At 42.4% G+C, this 25,404-nt stretch overlaps 1 protein-coding gene across 1 annotated transcript in view; it reads left to right on the top strand.

Annotated features, from left to right (window-relative positions):
* pde4ba (phosphodiesterase 4B, cAMP-specific a) overlaps positions 1-25,404 on the top strand; it is a gene marked incomplete at its 5' end in the record, with an annotated part of 205,344 nt that overhangs the window by 121,447 nt on the left and 58,493 nt on the right. The window contains 3 exons of the mRNA XM_080726315.1: positions 1,364-1,400; positions 1,685-1,755; positions 6,099-6,151. Of these exons, the coding sequence (XP_080582441.1) occupies positions 1,364-1,400; positions 1,685-1,755; positions 6,099-6,151 (161 nt within the window). The remainder of the gene's footprint in view (positions 1-1,363; positions 1,401-1,684; positions 1,756-6,098; positions 6,152-25,404) is intronic.

Raw genomic sequence — 25,404 nt, 5'->3', positions numbered from 1 at the left:
AAGCTGATTCAGACAGTATATAGAACATCACCAAAGCCAGTACTATTTTTGTTAATATAAATAAATGTCAACTTCCTATTGATTTTACTATTTGAAGATCCAGATCCAGATCTGCAGATCCAGTCCAGGTTTTTGTAATAATAAATAGCTCAATAGCAAGTTGCCATTTTTATATATAACAAACAGCACTGGTTTTGGTGATGTTCTAAATTGTCTGAATCAGCTTTGTCTGAGTTCATTTACAGGCTAAAAGAGCTTCTCCAGAGCCTCCAGAAGCTACAATGTAATGGAGAAATTCTCTTAGATTTCTTGCCCATCTTTGGAGTTACATCATGTCAAAGTATCTACAGAACCCAAACCTCTACCAAAGTGGTCTTTCCCTTTAACCTCGGGAGTGTAAACATTTTACCAAATGGACGAAATGTACTTAATACAACTAAATGTACACTGTGTAGACACTACAGACATTTTCCTGAAGGCGAACCACCTCACACAGAAAGATGATATTGTCACACTCACACAGAAGTGACACTTAGACACACAACTGATGAGTCATGGACATAAAGTTCAGGTCAGGGGACCTCCTCCACTAACTAGACTTCTTGCATAACATGACATATATCCGCAGTAGATGGAACGCCTTTACATTACAGCGTTTACATCCCTTCCTACTGTATCAAAGTGATTCCATGCTCCTGACCGCCTCCAGTCCATCTCTTCTCATTGACTTGGATGAAGGTGGTTTGGTCATTCTGGATGGTTGGTCTCATTACTTAAAGTGTGTGATGGCCAAGTTGGCTCCAAGCAGTCAGCGTAAGCAGTATGCAAGATCTGCAGTGCGCAACGGTGTAGGTGTGTGCGTGTGTGCGTGTGTATATGTGTGTGTGGAAACAGTTGACAAATTACTGATGCGTTTTAAAATTACACTCTCCAACAATGATTTCCTTGCCGTGGAGTGGACCTTTGAGCTCTATGTCTATGTACAGATTTATATACACTACTGTATTTGTGTCTACATTCACACACGCATGCGCGTGCGTGCGTATGCACATATACGTACAGTATATCGTCACTGTCCGGCAGAAACCTCGTATCTCCAAGTTTCAAATGTATACGTTTTTTCGTAAAGTAAAGCCCTGCTTCAGCATACAAGACTGTCGCACAAGTCTTGTGAAAATAGCTGATCTACAAGCACACAACGCCTCGCACCGATTGGCTATTTTCACTAGTTTAATTCATTTTTGATAAATACAAAACGAATGATTTTGGACATACAATGTTCCCACTCGACAACGACGATGTGTACATTTGATAAAAATGTGTATACTGAAAAAAATCTTCCATGTTTTGCTTGTGTTCACAGACATGGTGATGACCTGATCGTAACACCGTTTGCTCAGGTACAAAATCCCAGTGTTCTTACAATACAGTATAAATATGTGTTCATCTCATGTTCACTCAGTAGATACTGTGTGGACCCTCACAGAAAGAAAACCCCCTCTGCTGAGGAAAATAGTACAATTCAAATTACCGTAGTCCCAATATTGGAATCATGCTAACATTTCTTCATGACTCTCTCTCTCTCTCTCTCTCTCTCTCTCTCTCTCTCTCTCTCTCTCTCTCTCTCTCTCTCTCTCTCTCTCTCTCTCTCTGTGTGTGTGTGTTCTTCTCTCCATTTCTCTAGGTTCTGGCAAGCCTTCGAAGTGTAAGAAACAACTTCACCGTCCTGACCAATGTCCAATGTGCCTCCAACAAGTATGTGTTAATGAATATAAGTTGCTCTTCTGTTTATTCATTTACAAAGCACATTGCACACCTCAAGCTATTATTGGTTAAATCTGTATTTGACAGTAGTTTGGGTAGCAGTAGGTAGTGTTTGTTTGACATTAGTGTAACTTGAGGGGGAAAATATTGTAGTTACACTCAATCACCACACGGTGGAAGCATTGAGCTTTAAACTGGCAGGTTTGAAACACTGCAGCTCTTTCAACATTTCACATGTCAGTGTCATTGGATGAGCAAGGCACAGGTACATGCCATGTGAATACACACACACACACACACACACACACACACACACACACACACACACACACACACACACACACACACACACACACACACACAGAGAGAGAGAGAGTTGGTATCTGAAGCACTAATCTTTTACCTGAAGGGATGTGGCATTGTGCTACTCAATACGCGGGTGTTTCTTAGCATCAAAAGACCAGTTCCAACCTCTTACGTCAATGTGTTTAAAACGGTATGAATGGAATGACTATGTTTTGGAGAGCTTCACTGTGGGGTGCAGCACACACACAAACACACGCACGCATGCACGCACGCACGCGCGCGCACACACACACACACACACACACACACACACACACACACACACACACACACACACACACACACACACACACACACGCTTTTCAATTCAAAGGAGCATTATTTTTTTTACGTTTACATTGCCAAAGCAAGTGTTAAAATATAATAAACAATAATAACAGTTGAAAATGGGGAACGTATATACAGTTGGAGGCTACAGCATTGTGTAAACAGAGTTATGTCACATTTTGTTATATATACAGGGTATAAAGCTTTTTGAAACAAATTGCAACAATCTTTTGCAGTCGCTTTGGAGCAAATAGCAGCATTTCTTTTATCTCAGTACGATTTGAATGACATTAAGAAAAAGCCTAACATTTTAAATGTGTTTAAAGGATTTAGCAGCTCTGTTTATACTGTATGTGCAGTAGGTCAACATCACCGCACGCACACACACACTCACGCGCACACGCCCTCGCACAAAATAGAGTTGCCTCACTGGTATGCACATGGAGGTAATTGTGCAGGTTTGTACGTTTTTTTCTACTGTTGTAGTGGCTGCTCATTGTGCAATCTGACCTCTGAGGCATCTGTTTTATCTTTAAAAAAGAAATAAATCAGACTGTTCACATTGCACCTTGTGATGGCTGAAAAGAATGCTGCATTTAAAAATGTCACACAATACTTATTATTAGAGGATAATATTATTTTAGGTTCCAGTTTAGAATTGGAATTGGACTGTATATTATACAGTAGCAGCACCGGTCAATACTGAAGCATCCCAGGCAGTTAATGGCTGACCAGACTTCCCAGCTTGGGAGCACCTATTTTTTTAAATTCACAGGTTTGCAGGTGTAAAACGGTGTGTGAAATTCGTTTTTTATTTGTGCAAGCTCCATTGTTTAGTTATTACTTTTCATTGTTAATGAAAATCTTTTGGGGGAATGTTTTTTATTAAATATTTTGACAAAATGTAGGGAACCAAAAAATGTAAGGGACCCATAAAAATGTTTCCGCGACCCACAAATGGGTCCCGACCCGCTGTTTGGGAACCAGTGATATGCTATGGATGGATGTTACGCTCCACACTGGACACACACACACTCACACACTCACATTGGGGCGTCAGAGCCTTTGGCCCCAGGGGGGCGAGAGAGGTGCCCCACTCAGCATCCTGGGATGTAGTGTTGGGTGAGTTGGTTATGGTTACTGGTAATAGCAGAACCCCTGAGGTGGGGGGGTTTGTAGTGTTGAGTGGCTGAGAGTTTCCAGCAGGCACGTGCACACATACCGTTGTTCCCTATTGAGCTTGGCACATTTCCTGGGGCAAGCTTCCCAGATCACACATGTCACATGTGTCTTCTTATTTTTTCCACTCTGAAAAAGCGCCTGCATTTGAAACTACATTGCAGTGCACATCAAGGGGTGATCACTGCTTGCCTCCTGTGAAATGTTTATTTTCTGTTTATTTCATTGTTGAGTGAGGTCAGCAGACAAAGTTACGTGAGTGAGATGAAAAAACCTGGGTGAAATGCGCCAATCTCAACAGGAAACAACAGTAGACATCAAAGGGGGCTTGAAGTACAGAAAATAGCCAACCTCCAAGTAAAATAGCAGACCTCCAAGCTCACAACGTGTCGCGCAGCACGACGCGTTGTGAGCTTGGAGCTCTGCTATTTTCGATTATATATATATTATTATTTTATTCTTTTTTAAAGATATTTTTGGGGCTTTTTCTGCCTTTATTGATAGGTGTACAGTAGGCTGACAGGAAACGGGGAGAGAGATGGGGGGGGTGACATGCAGCAAAGGTCGTCAGGATTGGGACTCAAACCTGCGACGCTGCAAGGCTGGTCTGGATTACCAGCCTAGGTGCCTGGAACACTACCCTGTGGCCCAGCTATTTTCGACATTTTCAACATTCTCTGCACGTCCCTGGTTTCCAGCATGCCTCGGGGTGCGCCTGTATTTATTGATTAATTGCTGTGTTATTGGGTAGTTGTTTACTAAGGGGACGTGTTGTGGGGATTTATGTGTGATTAATGTGATTGGTTTATGTTCATTCATGTGTGTTTGGGGGGAAACTGAGAGTGATTGGGGTGGCTACGGGGAACACACCCCTCCCTTCTGTGCTTGGTGAGTCAGCTTGTTTGGGTGGGTGTTTTTGTGAGCTGTTTGCCACAATAAAGTGTATTCCTACAAAAGTTGGCATGACTAATGCTTTTATCAGATAACCTCCTTGTCTTTACAATAGTATTATCCAAATAAAGCTATTTGGATAATAATAATAATAAGCTTTATGTTAAGCATCTGCAAACCAATACACACACACACACACACACACACACGCACTAAGTTTTGTTGCGACCGAAGGTCGCAGTTTACCATGAGAAATGTCACAGCTTGTCTCTGTGTCTACACACATTTTTACAGTCTATGGGTTGGTTCCCTTGACACATCACTGTGACATCACAGGTGACATCACCTATGTAAAAGTCCATATATGGGTATTCCCCAGAATCCCTTTCATGCCCATATATGAAGATCCCTGATGTTATCGATATATATATCACTGGCCAGATGGCCAAGAAATGACCCATATCTCCATATATGGGCATAAAAGGGATGTACTATATACAGTAAATGGATCTTCATATGGGTAACTGGTCCGATATACATCACTGGCCAGATGGACAAGAATTGGCTGCATGCGCCCTGAGGCTTCTTAGTAATATCACTGGGCAAGGTTGTATCAAACTTACTGTAAATATAGCTGTACAGTTCTGCAGATACATTCTCACCTCATTTCCTCCCCAAACTTCAGCATCCTTCCAGGAACTTTGGACTCTGTGCTTAGAAACACTGCAAAAAATACACCCACTTCAGAGCATGGTATTTAATTTGAGTTAATCACTGCAATTAAAAGTACGCCTCTGTGACCTAGTTTCCCTGACACAGACGTCATACACATACCCCGCAGTGGTGTGCGCGCGCACACACACACACACACACACACACACACACACACACACACACACACACACACACACACACAGTGGCATACTGCTTGAGCGCACACACAGAAACGTATGTACTGTATCCACATACACATAGCATAGTGTCTCTCTCTCATGCACGTGCACACACACATTTACACACACACAGACACACACACACACACACACACACACACACACACACACACACACACACACACGCACACACACACACACACAAACACATCAGTGACGCACATGCTTGCACACAGCACCAGGCAGATGTGCAGTTTGTGACACCGTTACACAAAGCCCTCGTCTTTTAACAGCAGCCTCCATCTTTTCAGCTGCTTGGTACAAGCACGCATGCTATCATATCGATGCATACATACATTCTATCATATCGACATACTCACATGGTGGTATAGTACATACACACATGCTACCATATCGATGCATACATACATGCTACCATATCGATGCATACAGTATGCTACCGTATCAATGCATACATACATGCTACCATATCAATGCATACATGCTACCATATAGACATGCGTACATGCTATCACAGATACATACACACATGCTATTATATACTGACTCAATATTACTTCAATTTACTTCAAGGTATCACCTCCTAAACCCGGAGTGAAGAAACCTTTTTCAAGTTAAAGTGTGTATGTGGGACACATTTGTCCTTAACACCACCTCTCTCTCTCTCTCTCTCTCTCTCTCTCTCTCTCTCCCCCCCCCCCCCCCCCCCCTCCATAGGAGGTCTCCTGCTGCCACGACTCAACCTCCAATAACCAGAGTTTGCCTACCAGGTAAGGATCACAATGCATTATCTGTCCTCTATTTATACACAGCAAATTGTAACGCTGAGGGTTAGATTAACTTCCAGGAATTTACTACAGCTAACATTGATGTCTGGCCTTGAAAGTATACGCAACAAAGTGACTGACTCCTGACTCGTGTGAAGAACAGACCTTATCTGAGCTCCACAGTAAAAATCCTCAGTGTTTACTTCATCCAATTCCTAACTCGGATAACAAAATATGTAACCAAGTGGGCCTGGAGATCTGAGATCTGACTCCCCCCCCCCCCCCCCCCCCCTTCCAATATAGTCTTTCATCTTCTACATGTTGTTTTCCATCTCTCTGTTTCTCAGTTGTTTTCTATGTTGCTTTTTTCTTCCTCGTCTGCACCGGTGGAGTAAAAGTAAAAGTATCTCTGTTACAAGTAAACGTCTGGAATTCAAAATGTACTTAAAAAAAGGAAAAGTATGAAAGTGTTGGCATCAAAAGGAAAATTTAAAACGTCTGTGAATGTGTTAGGCACTCCATGTGTTAAGTACGGTAAATAAATGTACTTAATTACTTTACACCAATGCTCGTCCATAGATTTACCCTTGACCCCTCCTTGGTCAGTTGGTCAAAGTGGGGTCAGACTCAGGGAACCGCCAGGGTTCCTCGAGGGTGATACAAAAAATGGACAATTACTGTACTGTACAGGTCTGTAACTCAAGAGTTATGGGGGTCCTTGACACTAGAAGGAGTTGGAGGACCACTGGCCTACGTGATGACTTTAACTCTCTCTCGGCTCCAGCAACCTCCAGCCCCAAACCATCTGTCATCAGGGTCGTTAACGTCCGCGTCCAAACAGAATTGCTTTTCTAGTACAAAAGGAAAAACATGCGGCCACAAAATATGCACACAGTCGCCCACACACCCACACCGACACACACCCTGCCACACACACACACTTTGATCTGCCAAAGCACTCCGCTGACAAGTACAGCAAATTCACTGCATTTATAAGAATCTGGTTGTGACAATCAGCATGTAGGCTAGATAATAGCAAATGTTACACTGCAGGCCAAATTACATCATGATGACGTTATGATAACGTCCTCCGGTGACTCCGGTGACATTCAGAACTAGGCCAGATCACAGCCCATATGGGGATGATCTTGACGTCATTACCAGGATGTCAGATGGACTATAGGATTATTGTTATTGTATGTAATGTTAGTTGAAATATGAGCATATACGGTTATACTCTGAGACTTATCTGACTAGTTATGATATTTATCTGGCCTCGATCAGACCTTCTTTGATTAATCTAGGACATCCGTTTTTGTGGGCAGGATTTATGTTGATTGAAATCAGGTGATATTCTAGGACAGCTCTGACTAGTCATGGTTTGACTTGATCTGGCCCCAATCGAGACGTCACTGATTGGTCCAGGTCCTGACCGTGCTTGCTGGGTAGATTTTGAAGGTGGAGTTAAATTGTTATATTGATTATTGACATATGTTTTATTTGACTGTAATCAGCAAATAATTCAGTGTTTTTAATGACGACAGTCTTTTTAAACCCGTAGTCGTGCTGAAAGTTGAATAAACAATGTGTGTGTGTGTGTGTGTGTGTGGGGGGGGGGGGGGGATCGTTGTCCCGCTGCCACCACCAAGGACCGAAACACGCAGGCACGCACGCACGTACGCACAGAGTTGGACCGTTGGGTTTCATGACCACGTACACAAATTTGTTGTGCAACCTGAACGTTCACGTTCACACGTACTGTTCAATCGCACAAACATGACAACACACACACACACACACACACACACACACACACACACACACACACACACACACACACACACAAAGTACTACATACTCAGAAATGAGAGCTGTTGTATAAATAGTGGTGTGTGTGTGTGTGTGTGTGTGTGTGTGTGTGTGTGTGTGTGTGTGTGTGTGTGTGTGTGTGTGTGTGTGTGTGTGTGTGTGTGTGTGTGTGTGTGTGTGTGTGTTTGTGTGTGTGTGTGTGTGTGTGTGTGTGTGTGTGTGCAGTTGGCCTGGGATGTGGCTAGAGGCTAACGTCAAACTGAAGGAGGTTGGGAATACCATGGAGTGTTGGCCTTCAGAGCCAGCCATAATAAACCCTAGCTAACCATTTCTGTGGCGTTGTTAGGGCCCCTGTTTGCACAACATGCTTCAGAAACACAGCGTGTCCCTGCTGAAACAGGCAGCAGTCTATAACCTGGCTTCCATTTTGTTGGAATTACTGTAAATCTGTGTTTCTTTTTTTCCCCCCCGCACAGGGGCGTCACACCAAATTCTGGGCCCTGGGTACAAGGATTCACTGCGGGCCCCCCATGAATGTTAACTATTGAAAAATAGCAGATATACAAGCTCACAGCGCGGCACCGAGTGCCGCGCTGCGAGCTTGTAGATCTGCTATTTTTGAAAAATCGTGAAAATGTGTGCAAGAAACTTATGTTTCTATGTCAGTGGTGCTCAAACGTTTTCAGTGAAGGACACCCAAGATGAAAAATATTTAGTTCCAGGGACCCCTCCCCGGAAGCAAAATTTGAGTTACAAATGTTCGCTTAAAAAATACATATTCAAAGATTTGCGCACATTTTTACGACTTTTCAAAAATAGCAGATCTACAAGCTTGCAGCGCGGCACTCGGTGCCGCGCTGTGAGCTTGTATATCTGCTATTTTTCAATAGCTAAAGTTACTATAGGGCCCCTCCACCTTGGTCCCTGGTAACTCAGTGCCACTTTCCTACCCCTTGTGACGCCCCTGCCGCCGCACAAATCATTGTGTAAACATCGTTTATACACTAATGGCATGATGAGCATGAAAATTGCTGGCAGGTATTTTACATAAAGACTGGTCCATGCGCCATTCAGTTGATGCCTTTATTTGTTGTGAAAACCCTTATTCCGAATAGAAATGGCATCGCTTTATCGCCACGTGACATTCACGTTCTGTGCATGTGGATGTAGCTTACTCATGTTCAAACAACAGTCCAAATGTATATTAATTGAAAGGAGATATTTTTTGGTTAAAACAAACATACCGTATATATATTTTTTAACGCTTTATTTAAATTTTCCATTTTTAGCAAACAATACATCATATTGTATCCGACATGTCATTTTCCTCAACCCCCCCCCCACCTCCCACCAAGGTCATATCAAGACAAAACAAAGAAAAATTAAATAAAAAGAAACAGAAAAACAAGGACAAAATAACTAGAAAGATGCAATTCACTAAGAAATTACTGGCCAATTACTGTATGGAGATCTCTGTGTCAGTCCTTTTCCCTTTTATGCCCATATATGGAGATCCCTGATGTCATCAATCTTAAGCCCATTTTTTGGAATGCCCATATTCGGACATGTGAGTTTCCATTTTTTTTTCCATTTTCCGTTTTAAGTCAATGGAGAACATGAATTCACTGATAAATGAATATATAAATTAAACGTATATAACTTATCTCTTAGCAAAATGCAAGCACACGATTCCCGATGAAGCCGGTCGATTTGAACTATGGACCAAGTGCGTGCCACCAAAACTGTTGGAGGAATAGCGAGGCAAAATAAAGTTTATCTGGAAAGAAAGAAAGTAGGACAAGTACTATTGTCTGGTACTCATTTAGGGGCCAGTCTGAAAACATTGATTCACCCCTTAGGCTAGACTAGAGTAACTGCCATTTGAAAATAGGCTGCTAAATAGCCTGCTGTTTTCAAAATTTGAAATGGGACATTCTGCATAATTAATTAATTACATTTTGATACCATAATTACCATTACTTTTGTTCTTTTACAAAAGTACGTTTTGAATTTCGGACTTTTACTTGTAACAGTACTTTTTCCACCACTGGTTAAAGTGCTTGGGATTTGAACGGCCCTGGCTTTGACTCTGTGTTTCAGGAGCCTAGCAGGCCTGCTTGCTCTCTACTCTGTACTAAATTATCTGTGAGGATTGTACTATGTGAGATAAATCTAAGGTTTTACACTGGGTAGTGTGTGATCATGGTTTTGGTCTTTGTGTTACTGACATCAGTCAGTAGATTTACTGTCATCCCACACAGGGAGAAGGAGAAACTGAAACAATGTTACTGACACATGCTTGTAATTGAAGGAACTCAGGAATAGGGATTTGAATGTGTGAATGCGTGTGAATGTGTGTGTAGGTTGGCGTACATGACATGTATGTCTTTACTTCTATGTATGTGGGCTTGCACATACTGTGAATGTGTTGTGTTGCGTACAGATGTGCCGTTTCAACTCTTCTGCATTTTCTGCTCTTTTTCTGAAAAGGTTTCTTTCCCTGTTTTGTCTTTATAATCTTTATGTAGAATGGAGCTACTATCTTGCTAATGGCAGGATGTGTGAATTTTTCTAAATGGCACATCTGTATTTTGCATGCATGCAACTTGCATACATTCCTCCATTTCTTGGTCTGTGTGATTGAGATTTGAATGAATGTGACACTACGTAATTGCAAGTTGCTGCGCGTGTACTGGTGTGAACATGATATAGTAGGTAGGGGGGGGGGGGGGGGGGTGTGTGTGTGTGTGTGTGTGTGTGTGTGTGTGTGTGTGTGTGTGTGTGTGTGTGTGTGTGTGTGTGTGTGTGTGTGTGTGTGTGTGTGTGTGTGTGTGTGTGTGTGTGTGTGTGTGTGTGTGTGTGTGTGTGTGTGCGTGTGCACACTGTGGGTAGGTGTTCCTGTGGCTGTGATTGACGTCAGTGTGCCGGCATGTGGTTTCTGTTGACTTCCTGTCAAAGCAGATGGACTGACTTTTCACTTCCTGCTTCAGAACCGCAGCTCGTCAGGTGCTTGCAGCGTGTGTGTGCGTGTGTGCTTGAGGAGAAATGAGTGTGTCTGTGTCTGCGGAACCGATGCAATGACGCTAGATCAGTGGTTCTCGAAGTGCTGTCCGGGGATCTCTAGGGGTCCTTGAGGGGGTTCCAGGAGGTCCCCAGCAAAATGTGTTAATGCGGCATCACAATAATTTTAACCCCGTTATTATACGTTGGCAATTCAAAAATATCAGATAAGCTTGTACATCACATATAAAACTGGAATTTTTACAGACGGTACATACAGTACATCTTCTCTTCTGGGGGTCCCTGGCACAAAATTTCAGATGGGGGTCCGTGGCCAAATACATATCAATCTGGGGGTCCTTGACGCTAAAACGTTGGAGAACCACTGCGCTAGATGTAACCTTTTGTGTAGGGCAGAGAAGGTCGTCGTTCAATAGTAATGTGTTGAGATCGGATCATCTGTCACCACTGCAGTTATCAGTTAACCGTGCTTTTTTTCCCCTTGGCATTTTGATGCATTATTTCTTAGATAGGAGAGTGTAGAGAGACAGGAAACCAAGGGCAGAAAGAGGAGAGACAAGACCGGGAGTCTGATTCCAGGCCCTCGCGGTTCACAAGGAGAACACGGTCTAAGAACCAACCCCACATCTACAGTATCTACATCAGGCACGTGCACACACACATAGACATCAAAGGGGGCTTGAGCCCCTGCCCTTTTATCCGTCTGTAAAAAGTGCCCTCTCCAGACCATGAATTCAGTTTTTGCTACTTTTTTTTTTACTGAAAGAAATTGATTATGCTTAGTTCAGTGTGGTATCAAGCACTGAAAATAGCCGACCTCCAAGCTCACAACGCGTCGCACTGCGATGCGTTGTGAGCTTGGGGGTCTGCTATTTTTTATATTTTCACCAAAAGGCCCTTTATGAAATTTCAGCCCCTGTCATAATTTGTATCTGTCTACGTGCTTGTGTACCTTTTATGCCTATAATAATGGCCTCCAAGTACTAGGATAATCTGTACTGCACGAAGAGGGTGCTCTGACAATGGGTACAATGGGTGCTCTGACAAGGGTACAGGTATTGCATTACCGGAATTGGAATGGCCTTATATTAAACTATTGTTGACCACTCAGTATTACTAGACAGACTGGAAGACAGGGCAGGACGTTCTGACACACTCTCTTACATTGCATCAGGACTTATCTACAAGACAGGAACATTTTGTCTCCGTCAGGAAAATACCTATCTGAGCTAACTAACATGACGTTGTACTCACCTTGACTCTCATCCTTTAACGACTTAAAGCTAAGCCAGAAACTTTATCTAGATTCAGATCTACATTTTAATAGTAAAAAAAACAGTGGTTCTCAACCAGTGGTCCGGGGACCACCAGTGGTCCTTGAGGGGGTTCCAGGTGGTCCCCAGCTAAATAATGGAGAGTTGGTAACCAAATGGACCCTTATAGATCTTTAACTCTTGAGAGTTACACTCTCAAGTTAAATTATTGTTAAACATCTGCATTACTTGTCTTAATTTACAATAATTCTACACCAGGGGTCTTCAACAGGGGGTCCGGGACCCCCCTAGTGTCCATATTCTGAGAACTGTTGCCAAAATAGCAGATCTGCGAGGCGTTGTGAGCTTGTAGATCGGCTATTTTCGGCAAAGAGATTTGGTGTAGAGGGGAAAAAGAGCAAACTAAGTAGAGTAAAAGGTCAAGTTTATTAGGTTATGACGGCTCAAGTTGTTAAATATCTGTAAACACAAATTGACATGAATCCAAAACACACTGATGATTGTGCTGTCAAACGATGAAACTATATGGAATCTACGAAAAGGTTGTGGGGGGTCCCTGCTTCATCTCTCTCTCAACTAAGGGGTCCTTTACCTGAAAACGTTGAAGACCCCTGGTCTACACAATTAGACTTTTTTTATTTTGATCAATGTTGGCCTGTTATCTCTACCATGGTACCAACATCAATACAGCATGGAATTGTGGACAAAATCTTATCCAATAACAACAAAATAGTTTTGGGTAAATCTCATCAAATGGTGGTCTGCGGCTCAAATGCAGAATAAACAATGGACCTTGGTATGAAAAAGGTTGAAAACCACTGAATTAGACGATTAATGTCAAATTGTTTTTATCTCCAGTTGGGTAGTATAGCGCAGTGGGCTTTTTTCATCTCCTAAAAAGCAAGGCAGCTAAAGTTCATTTAGAATACAGCTGCTAGAGGTCAAACTAGAAATAAGAAAGCATAAACACATTACAGCAATTCTCACATCTCTGCACTGTTTTCCAATGCGTCATAGAATTAAAAACAATACTGCAACCATAAATCACTCAGTGGTTTCGGGCCAATATTCATCTCTAACTTGCTTTTACAATATGAACTCTCCAGACATCTCAGGTCATGTGGGACCGATCTGTTAAATGTTAAAACGAAACATGGTGAAGCAGCGTTTAGTTATTATGCCACACAACTTGCAGAGGATCTGAAACGTGTGCCATCTCTGACTAGTTAGAAATTCAGTCTAAAGATTTATGTTCTTCAATGTGTTTTTTAAAACTTTTAGACTTTATTCTTTTAATATTTTATTTTTTATTTTTTTATTCTATATTCTTATTAAATCCTTTCTTATGGCTGATACAAATAATATACATTATATATACACATTTTTTTTTACTGTCGATGTATCAATGCTGTGAGCTTGTAGATCTGCTGTTTTCACTAGTTTGGGTCCCAGTTCAAACGTCTAATTTCTCTTTTGGGTCACGGGCTAAAAGGTTTTGGCAACCACTGACCTATGGTTATGCAGAACATAGCTCTGGTGCTGTGTTCACTTCACACTACTGTAGCAGCAACAAAGTGACAGGCTACAAGTCATTTTCTGGAAGCCAGCGACATGAAGCTTCAAAGTGACGGCCGACATTTGTTGCTGCGTGACGGGCGTGACATGCTACAAATTAAAGTCAAGCTTGCCTCAAGTTTTTCTGCACTCAAATGATGCAGTTAAGCATCAAACGATCACATGTTTTTGTTTTTCTAATTACTCACCCACCCCCCCTTCTCTCTCCCTACAATTCCCTATCCTTTCCGTAAATGGAAGAAAACCACATTCTTGCTGTTATAATCAGTTCCCTGTGCTATTTAACCCTAAACCCTTTCTCATTTAAAGTGTGGCTTGAGCAACACTTAGGAGGCGACTCGGCAGCAAAATAGCTGGTCGCGGATGGCTGCTTTGTAGCTTTGTCACGACTAGTGTGAATGCTCACAAGCTTCGCCCCTCCATCGCACATTTATGAGCTTTTATTATGTAACCCCCATCTGCTCTCTTCAAGACAAAGAGAAGAAAGGGCCGTCTGCTCTCCAGTCTGTCTGTCTGCCAGTCTCTCTCTCTCTCTCTCTCTCTCTCTCTCTCTCTCTCTCTCTCTCTCTCTCTCATTCATCTGTCTGTCTCTCTGAGGATGAGGAAGACAGGAAGCGGAGGGCAGGAAGAGAGGATCAGATTGTTCCTGTTTTTCACCATTTCTGTTGTAACTTGACGGAAGTCAAGTGGAACGCGGTACGCATGAGGTGTTTGTGCGATGAGGTGTGTGCGTGTGTGTGTGTGTGTGTCTGTGTCAGCCCGCAAGAGAAAAATAGGATGCAGAGAGACAAAGGCCTATTGTCTGTGCCTACACACTGCACAAACATGTACGTGCTGACACAATGATATAATACGGCAAACACAGTGCATTGCAAACCATGTGAACACAAACGCAAAAACTGCTCCTTTTGCTGCTACACATATTTATTCCATGGCAATGAACACGTCTTCAGAACTTGTTCGTTGCCACAGATTTATTCACTTAAGCCCAGGCCTATATACTATAAAGAATAGTGAAAATAGACGATCTACAAGCTGACAATGCATTGCGATGTGAGTCATGCTACTAGAAAGACCTAGAACTGAGAATACCATAGTTTTTACCTGCTCCTTAAGTTACTCTTGTTAATTGTATCAGCTATCATACATTCCCACAATTTGTCTGTCTGTCTGTCTGTCTGTCTGTCTGTCTTTCTGTTTGTTTGTTTGTTTATTTATTTGTGCACATTAATGAACATCAGTATCAAAATGTATGATGTACACAAACCGGAGTTTAGCATGACTACAAATAACATCCGTAGTTCCTAGCCAGTAACAAACATTACAAGTGACAATATAAAAATATACAGATACACAAGTAGAAAATGCCTTGTTGCCATTGTTTCAAATGGGTCTTGTAGACATAGAAGTGTGATATGTTGAGTTAGTACATTCCAACATGAACTTCTATTTAACCCATTTAGACCTAGCATTATTGAATGCTTTAACTATTGAAAAATAGCAGATATACAAGCTCACAGCGCGGCACCGAGTGCCGCGCTGCGAGCTTGTAGATCTGCTATTTTTTGAAAAATCTTTTGCAAGTCTTTGAATATATCTATTAAAAACTAATTTTGTAACTCAAATATTTGCTTCTGGGGGTCCCTGGAACAACATATTTTGAGATGAGAGTCTGTGGCCAAATACCTGTAATTTTGGGGGTCCTTGACATGAAAAAGTTTGAGAACCACTGATTTAGAGGAAGGATTTAGAAGTCGGGTCAAAGATCGGGTCAAAGATATTCAAAGACTTACACACTTTTTCAAGATTTTTCAAAAACAGCAGATCTACAAGCTCGCAGCGCGGCACTCGGTGCCGCGCTGCGAGTTTGTATATCTGCTGTTTTTCAATAGTTAAAGCATAAAATAATGGTTAAAGTGGTTAAAATCTAACGCACCTTACCTGTATGGCACATCACAGTCCCCTCTAGTGGTGGCCCTGCTGCCAGTCAGCTTCTCCTGTTTAATTTTCCGGTATGAATGAAAATGGGAAACGATATGCACGTCAGAGTGCAACCCGGCTAACTTGTCTGTCTGGCTGTGAGAGGATCCGGTCCTGTCCACTACCTCTGTTGTTATTCTCATCAGTGTAGTGAGTGGAAATTACCCACAGCACAGTGAGTGCACTCAATATGTTTACCATCACCTGATGTTTCCCTACTAGCCGGGGATCCAGTCCCTCAAAATGGGAGAGGACCTGTGATGTTCTGCCGCACTTTTTTTTCTGTTTTATCTTTTAGTTTGGTCATTAAGGTAGACAGAATGAGAGGCCTGCTCTGCTGGAAGCATCGCGAAAAAAAGTTATGGCCATTTGTATATTCACTGTCCCATTGACTCCACTAGAAATATAAAAAAGGGAAAAAAATCTACTTTAAGTAGCATGTGAGGGGTCAAACTAGCGGTTCTTCATAATTCCGAATCCATTGCAAGCATTTGTTTTGCATGAAAAACATTCCTTGGGCAAGATTTTGGCCACCCAAAACTGTGAAAAGTGGGAAAAAAGTGATGACTCATCACTTTTCACAGTATTTGGGGGCCAATATTTTGCCCAAGGAATGTCTTTCATGCAAAACAAATGCTTGCAATGGTTTCAGAATGATGAAGAACCCCTAGTTTGACCCCTCACATGCTACTTAAAGTAGATTTGTTTTCTTTTTTTAATATTTCTAGTGGAGTCAATGGGACAGTGAATATACAAATGGCCATAACTTTTTTTCGCGATGTTTCCGGCAGAGCAGGCCTCCCATTCTGTGGACCTTAATGACCAAACTAATAGATAAAACAGAAATAAAAAGTGCGGCAGAAAATCACAGGTTCAACCCTATTCCTTGAGCTTTTGGCCATGTGGATCCCCGACTACTACTCATGTAGAAGCAGGCCCTTCAGTACATGCTGTAATGACAGGTGTCCTATCTGTCTCTAAACTATTGTCAGAAGCCTTATCTTGACTTTTTAAACTGTTGTGAAAGGCCCTCATCCATGCTACATGTCATTCATACCTTGCATTAATTCCGGTGTAGGAAAAAACCCAACACTGGCTGTGTTATTTTCTCACGATTATCTTAACAATCCAGATAAACAAGAAAAGAAATGTCTTGGAAATTGCATCATTCAAGAGCTATTCCATGTGAAAAGATTTTGAGTCGATTATCAAAACAATTGATAGGCCAAACCAAAAACATCTTTCACTGTGATTGCCACGAGTTCTCAGAAGAAGCATGGGTGCTGTTTTGAATTTTGCGCCCTGATTGTGAAATGTATCAACGCTCTAGTTTCTCACCTTGCAGCGAGACTTTGAAGTGCATGCTGATTTCTCTCATCTGGACCATACGAGTGTTGATTCATAATAGCATCAGTTCATCTCCCTGGGGTCCACACATTGACATATCACATAGACATTGACAATAGATTGGACAATCAAAATTCTAGATTAATAATATGATTCCCATTATAAAAGTATTAGAGAGTAAAATTCTTTGTTTTCGGCAGCTCAGCATTGTTGCAACAAGATTTTTCTTTTGCTGCAAAAAATAACAATAGTAGCTGGAAAAATAATATTTTAATTGTCGTTATCAATTTATCATTTTTTTGTTTTTTCATAAAAGAAGAACCTACTGTATATTATACTTTGTCGTATGACAGTGTCACAGTAACAAAGTTTGGCTGCTGTTTTTTCAATATTTCTTTAAAGTTTGACATTTTTTGAACTTTTACATCCAGGTTGAAAGGGGTTAAGGTTTTAGACATATAAGGTTTCCACCCAACAGCTGAAATAGACAATTATAAACTCTCAAGTCTCAAGTCATTGTTAAAAAAAAGAAGGTTAGTGAGTTCAGCTACCAAGTCTACATGATTATGGGGAACTCCACATGGAGTGCTGTTGTGAGGCAAACATTTCCATTGAGTTGTGGAGCCGAGGAGCAGATGTTTGGAGCTTTGCTGAATGATGAATATAGTGTCATACTGTAGGGGGACCAGAGGAAATGTTTTGGCCCTCATCTGTGGGAACCACGCACAGGTACAGTGTGACCTGATATCCTGGGCAAATCATCCACTGGTGAAAAACCATCATACAGGATGCATGTAGGGGAAAGGTCAATTGAACTCTTTCGACCCAGTACATAGCCTACAGACATACATCGTGTGTGTGTGTGTGTGTGGCAAATCAGTAACACATTAAGGTGTCAAGAAGTTTCTCTGTTTCTCTCCAAGTTCCATTGTGGAGTTGTTTTTGTGCTGAGGCCATACGCCGCCCCCATGACATTTTGGCAGCGAGAGGCCCTTCTGCAGTATGTGTGCTTTCAAAGCTGAGACGGAGGAGTTGGTGTTTGGTTAGCGACACACAATAGGTCTGCTTTAATTGTATGGACAAAAGGTGCCGGGAGAATACGGAGTAGGCTAGTTATGCAATAGGGCAAAGAAACATTGGACGGGCATGTCTTGTGATATCTTACACGTACACATGCAAACATACAGCAACAGTGCTTCAGCTAAGGACTTACACTGTTACTGTATATTGTTGACCTCATTGATATTGGTATTTTCACTGTCTACATTCCAAGCTTGTTTCAAAAACCATTACAGTTTAGGAAATATTTCACACATCTAGGTAACTTGATTTCAATGAGCCAGTATCCCTTCTTTGTCTGCCTTTTCATCCAAGAACCTCTTCAGCTATCCCCACGATCTCTAGGGAGACATCTCAAAGATCTGGAAAAATGTACCCCCCACGTAATAAGACAAGGAAGCCCAATCTAATTAACCCAGCCTATAAACAATGCCTAGCACCCACCACTCTTAACGCACAAGAATGCTTTAACCTCTGTTGTATAATCCCCCTCTGTTGCATAATCCCCCCCATCCCCAAAAAATGCAATAAACTGTGGAAACATCCTTGTTTAGAGTCACACTGTGTAACTTCTACGTATATATATAGAAATATAGAAACTTTGGTATATTTTTTACAATAACCATTCAACTTAAACTTCTAAACAAAATTTTGTGTCTGCCAAAATGACAGTGCCAAAATGGTGCAGGCACCAAATAGATCTATATTTATGTATTTTAAAATCATGACATACTATTGTTGTTTTCTAAAATATCCTCAGCATTAGCGCTATTCTTCGTACGACAAAGTATACAGGGCTTAAAGGGAATATTTCACTTTCACTGTGAAGAAAGAAAACTCTTAGGATTTTGAACAGTGCTTTAGAACAAAAATGGCAGATATACAAGCTTGTACATCATTGTGAGCTGACATCATTGTTTTACATCTGCCATTTTCTTTTATTTTAATGTTAATAATTCAGAATTTCTTAACACAAATCTTCTCTTCTGGGGGTCCCTGGCACAGAACATTTTCAGATAGGGGTCCATGGCCAAATGCATATCACTTTGATGGGTCCTTGGCACAACATTCTTTGAGTTTAATGGGTTCAGTGGTTAAGCCAATTGTCTGTCCAGGTGCCAGCGGGCCTATATTTATTATCTGTATAAAATGTTGTACTTTTACTTTTGGTGCTTTAAGTAAATTTTCATACCATATACTTAAGTATTTTACTCAAGTACATTTTGAATTCCAGACTTTTACTTGTAGTACATTGCAGTATTGATACTTTTACTTAAGTAAAATATTTGAGTACTTTTTCCACCACTGCTTAATACGGGCAATCCTCAGGCAAACCTCAAACTTTCTCTAGCCAGGCAGTTGCCCTGCGCGTGCAGGAATGCACCAAGCTGTTTGTGGACTGGAGAGGGAGAGGGATGAGAGGACGGGAGGAGGAGCAGGAGTTATTATGAGGTGCGAAGGTTAAGGGAAGATAAGGGGGTGACTTGAGGAGGTGTTTTACAAATGAAGCACTGGGGATTTCACTGTACGCCACAAGACTTCTGGGCAGGTCCCCAGAATTACATATTTTGAGATGGGAAACAGGTTTCAAAAAACCTTTTCCATAAAAAAACATTTTTTTTTCAAAAATAGAAGACCTACAAGCTCTCAGCCCCTGTGAGCTTGTATGTCTGCTACTGTATTTTTCAATAGTTAAAGCACAAAATAATGCGTAATAATGCGTTCCCAGTCAATGAATCCTTGTACCCAGGGCCCAGAATTTGGTGCGACACCCCTGCTTCTGAGAAAGAATGGAGGACGCCGAGCATGGGGGAGATGGATAGGTGGGACATGGAGGCTGCATGCTTGTTGGCAAACAAAGCGAGTGAATCGTTCGCTCCCTAATCTGAAATGTCTCACGGTCGCCCCAGACACTCATATTCATTCGACATGTTTAGCGGAGGCTAACATCGGTGGGGCTCTTCAAAGAGGACCAAACCACACGTTCCAGTTTCACCCTGTTCTACAGTATATGCCAAGGAACAATACAGTGCCCCACCTACTGTACGCGCGCACACACACGCACGCACGCACGCACGCACGCACGCACGCACGCACGCACGCACGCACGCACGCACGCACGCACGCACGCACGCACGCACGCACGCACGCACGCACGCACGCACGCACGCACGCACGCACGCACGCACGCACGCACGCACGCACGCACGCACACACACACACACACACACACACACACACACACACACACACACACACACACACACACACACACACACACACACACACACACACACAGAGAGAGAGAGAGAGTACGTGCTGCCAGTCATAGGTTTCAGTTGTTAGTGCACACATTCAGATTCCATGGCAGCCTCAGGCATGAACCTGACAACATGCTGTACAACACGCACACCATCACTTCAACATTAGCTTGCAGAATGCACCGTAGTGCTCACACACACACACACACACACACACACACACACACACACACACACACACACACACACACACACACACACACACACACACACACACACACATTCTTTTCATGTGACCCAGCTGAAGCCAGGGGCTCGGGTAGCACCCCCACAGTGCACCTGTCTAAGGCTTCTCACTGATGCAAGCCCTCCTCGAGCCGCCAGCTGAGGTGGCTTCTCGCCAAGACCGGGTGCCCAAGACCGGGTGCGCAATTCAGTTGATCTCAAAGAAAAACTGGTCATCACATTTAACGTGAAAGCAAACACACAAACACTAGTGACAGCTGACTGTCATCATCTGCCCTCTCTCTCTCTCTCTCTCTCTCTCTCTCTGAGCCTCGAGGTTCTCCTCAGGTCCTGGGCTCAGTAAAGGGTGTTATGGCTGGCCTGGCACGACTAAATGCCACCGCTATCTATTTTTCTCTGCCTTCACCCTCCGCTGTGCACGTTCACAGAATGCCAACATGTATGCTTTGTATGCCAGCCACGCCACGCGCTCCCTTCTCCCTCTGAAGATCTGTGGTTAATATACTTGTAGGTCACTATTCTGGTCAGAGGGACCTTTTTTTAACACTCATTCTTTGATGAGGACCTTTCACAACAGTTTAGAAAGACACGATAAGTGTTCTGACAATAGTTTAGAGTCTAGGGTCTGTTGTCAGAACCCTTAGCATGTCTTTCGGACGCCTGTCATTACAGCAGATACATCAGGTGCTGGGCTGCCAATATTAATTCTCCATCTTCTTTCCTCTCCCCGCTTTCCTCCAGGTGTCAAAGTATTGGCGTACTTGCAAGTGTGGTATCCCTTGGCTGTGTGTTAGTTTCCATGTTGATCTCTCTTGTGGGGTTGGCTGTGTCAGTATTTCTGTCCCAGGGTGTCTAGTGTTACCTGCTGTCTTTACTACTTCCCGCTCATCGCTAATTTAACCGGCGCACAATTGACGGGCAGTGTGGCCTTGTTGCAGGGCAGACCCAGACACGTCTGATCTGACGTGTGCCAGATTGATAACATTCTCTGTTGTTTTTATACATTCGATTTTCAGGCCTTCAAATCCAATTTTGATAAAGAATAAAACATGTGAGATCACATTTCTTGCTGTTTCTTCTGAGAATGGTTGTCAGTAATGTATTACTAGTATAAAAGACAAACACTTTGTCTAGAATTATTTAAGCCGCAGTCCAACTCTTATGCCTGGTTTATACGTTGTTTTTATGTCGCTGGCCAGTGTCGTGCACCGAAAAGACTCGATTTACAAGCTCACAGGACGACACGTTGTGAGCTTGTAAATCTACTATTTTCTCAAGTTTCACCAAGCAACACTGGTGCAACAAAGTAAATCAAACCTTTGAAGGTCCAATGTCTAAAAGGGCTCTGCCATTAAATGGAGGCCTGGCACTGACTGTAGAGCTTTATAAGTTTCCAGCCTACATTTAGTTCTCCTGTTATCTGGAAAGAAATTGAGTAAGTGAAAGTTCCAGTGAAATCACTGGAAGATAAAAAAAAAGTCCCCGACCATATTAATGGTATCCAGGCAGTGTTGTCCGGTCTCTGGGCAGACTGTGCGTTGTGTATGTGTGCATGAGAGAGAGAGAGAGAGAGAGAGGGAGAGAGAGAGAGAGAGAGAGAGAGAGAGAGAGAGAGAGAGAGAGAGAGAGAGAGAGAGAGAGAGAGAGAGAGAGAGAGAGAGAGAGAGAGAGAGAGAGAGAGAGAGAGAGAGAGAGAGAGAGAGAGAGAGGGAGGGAGGGTCAACGGCATTACGTTTCCTACCTGGAAATGTTTCACTAGCTAACGGGAACTCTGATACTTCAAATAGAGTTTTCCTTCTGTAATTTAACACCACTGTTCTTTGGAAATTGAATAAGCAATATCTCTCCCGGTCCCCTTATCTGTGCGTGTATGGGTGCATGTGCCAGCATATTAGTTTGAGGTTTTATTAAAGTTCTGCACTTCATCTTGCTTGCAAGATTGTGGGTTTTGTTTGTGGGTTTTCAGAGTAAGGCAGAGAGTCCAAGAGTGTTTGTGTGAGATATTGAGAATGAAAGGAAATAAATTAGAAAGGTCTCTGTTAGACACGCTTGTCTTTCTGTTATGTTTTGCCATCTCGATATTACGAGGGCATTTCCGCTGTGTCAGTGGCATCCCTGTTTTGCCCAGCTTCGTTCCTGCAGTAAACATGGAACCAAAATTCCCCAAGCCTGGCATGTGAGTGCCGGTGTGAGCAGTGGTGGAAGAAGTACTAATGAGTAAGAGTATCAATTACACAAATTAACAACAATTAAACAAGTAAAAATCCTGTTTTCAAAATACTTGAATAAAAGGACAAAAGTATTGGTATCAAAATATACTTTCTAAAAATGATGTATGTGTGAATGGGCAGTAATGACTTTTATTATGAATCAAGATAATAGCATTTTGGACTGTTGTTCCTATAGCACAAGAGGAGAAACTAGACTGCACTCTGTCGAGGTGCCAACTTGCCATGTATGGCCTACTTGTGCGCCAGCAGAGCACGCCCTGTTATTTATACCACTTTATAGCTTTTTAAAACATTATAGGTTTATAGCACTTGTTGATGGTGACGTCACCAAGAATGCTAGTCCCTTATTGGCTGTTGATGATGACGTCACCAATAATCCTGGTCCCTGATTGGCTGTTGATGGTAACGTCACCAAGAATGCTGGTCCCTGATTGGCTGCGCAGACATTGACGCAGAATACGAAATCACAGAACGCAGTACTTTCGCAGGTCGCACTTGTTGATGGTGACATCACCAAGAGTGCTGGTCCCTCATTGGTTGTTGATGATGACGTCACCAAGAATGCTGGTCCCTGATTGGCTGTTGATGGTGACATCACCAATAATGCTGGTCCCTGATTGGCTGTTGATGGTGACATCACCAAAAATGTTGGTCCCTGATAGGCTGTTGGTGGTGACATCACCAAGAATGCTGCTCCCTGATTGGCTGCACAGACATTGACGCCATATACAAAATCACCGAACGCAGTACTTGCGCACTCTGCTATCGCGAGTAAAAAGCATAAACTCAAAGACATGCTATTGCAAACTATGCAAGGCCCAATCAGGCTGAATGGGTGGTAGACATTAGCCACGACCCTACGGTATGTGTGAACAGCAAAATCCTCAGTGTTAATTCTATCCATTTGTAACTCTGAGAGTGTACAAATGTACGGTTCCATTTGGATACGTAGTCACTAGTCTCTCAAGCCAGACAACTCGTCCGCAAAGCTTCAAATGCCAGAGAGTCTGTAACTAACTGCACCTCACAAATGTTGTAACAGGAGGCTGTTATCTATTACGTTCACAGGTTGGTGCCTTGCATGGTTTCCTCCAGAGTTCGAGTTACGTGGGTGCCAGTGGGGTCTTAGCTCCCATAGTTAAAGTCTGGGACCCCATAGTCAACAACCCCCTTTGGGGTCTCTTTTTTTCTAAGTGTGTTTTTTTTTTTTTTTTTTTCTCGTTTTTTTTTATTTTTTATGTTCCATTGGAAGAATTTATATTATTTATGTTAACTAGATATACTAAATAAACATGTTAGACAGTAAGACTGAACAATGACATCACACCGTTTAATCCTACTATTCATTTTATTATTATAAATCAGGCGCATTTAATGTGGGGTGTGAGTCTTCCTTTACCGTCCGGGTTATAACACACTCGCTGCAATGGTTCCTACCTTTCCCCCAGGGCCGAGGAGGCCCTGGATGCAGACCTACCCAGCTGCGTGGTCTCGCCATGGCCTGGGCATGGGGTAAGCTAGGAACCACTGTATCGAGTGTTTGTTCTAGCCACGGCCCGGACGGCAAAGGAAGGCGGACACGCCGGACAGCAACAAACAACCAAACAAAACAACGCTATCTTCTGAGCAAGACTGTAGCCTTAGTGTGCCTGTGCCCGTGACAATGTTTTTTTTAGTAAATAAATATGAACCCGACCCGCCTTGTTTTGAGAAAGAAAAATACCCATTTTAGCCGACTTTATGCTACCAGAACGGGAACTTTTGGCTGGATGGCTCAGAGCTCAGATCATCAGATGGAGGAATTGGGAACTGGAGGCTGAGCAATAATGGTGAGTTAATATGAACAGAAAAGACTGCCTGGAGTTGTCAACATAGCCAATGTGAAGCCCGAATTAATATTGTGAAAGGAAAAATATGATTTAATATAGGAAATACCCGTTTTAGCCGACTTTATATCCGCGAAATACCCGATTTAATATGATTTAATATAGGAAAGTACCCGTTTTAGGCGACTTTATATAGGCAATTACCCGATGCGGCGGCGAAAGGCCCCCAGAGCTATGGGAGCCCTATTCTGGGAACTCGATCACTGGTTTCCTCCATCGTGTGTGTGTGTGTGTGTGTGTGTGTGTGTGTGCACAATCTATGTAAAGCACCTTGGATAAAGGTGCTATATAAATGCACCATTTACCATTTATCTTAGAGAAAATTAATTCACTAATACATTAAACTATATAACGTAACTCGATGGATGGAAGAAGAAGGTCGGACAAGTACTATAGTCCGGTTGCCCCATTAGGACAATCACACTAAATATATATTTTTCGATTCTTTTGCACGACTGCAAATGCAAAACGGAAGTGGGGTGATTTTCTTTTCTGATAATTTTCGGGGCTTCTGAATGTAATGTAATTTATTAGGTGTAAGGCAACAGTCTCAAGAGACTACATACA

Source organism: Nannobrachium achirus (genome assembly GCF_963921795.1).
Source record: "Nannobrachium achirus genome assembly, chromosome: 1".
Taxonomy (NCBI): domain Eukaryota; kingdom Metazoa; phylum Chordata; class Actinopteri; order Myctophiformes; family Myctophidae; genus Nannobrachium; species Nannobrachium achirus.
This window is presented reverse-complemented; position numbering and strand designations above follow the sequence as displayed.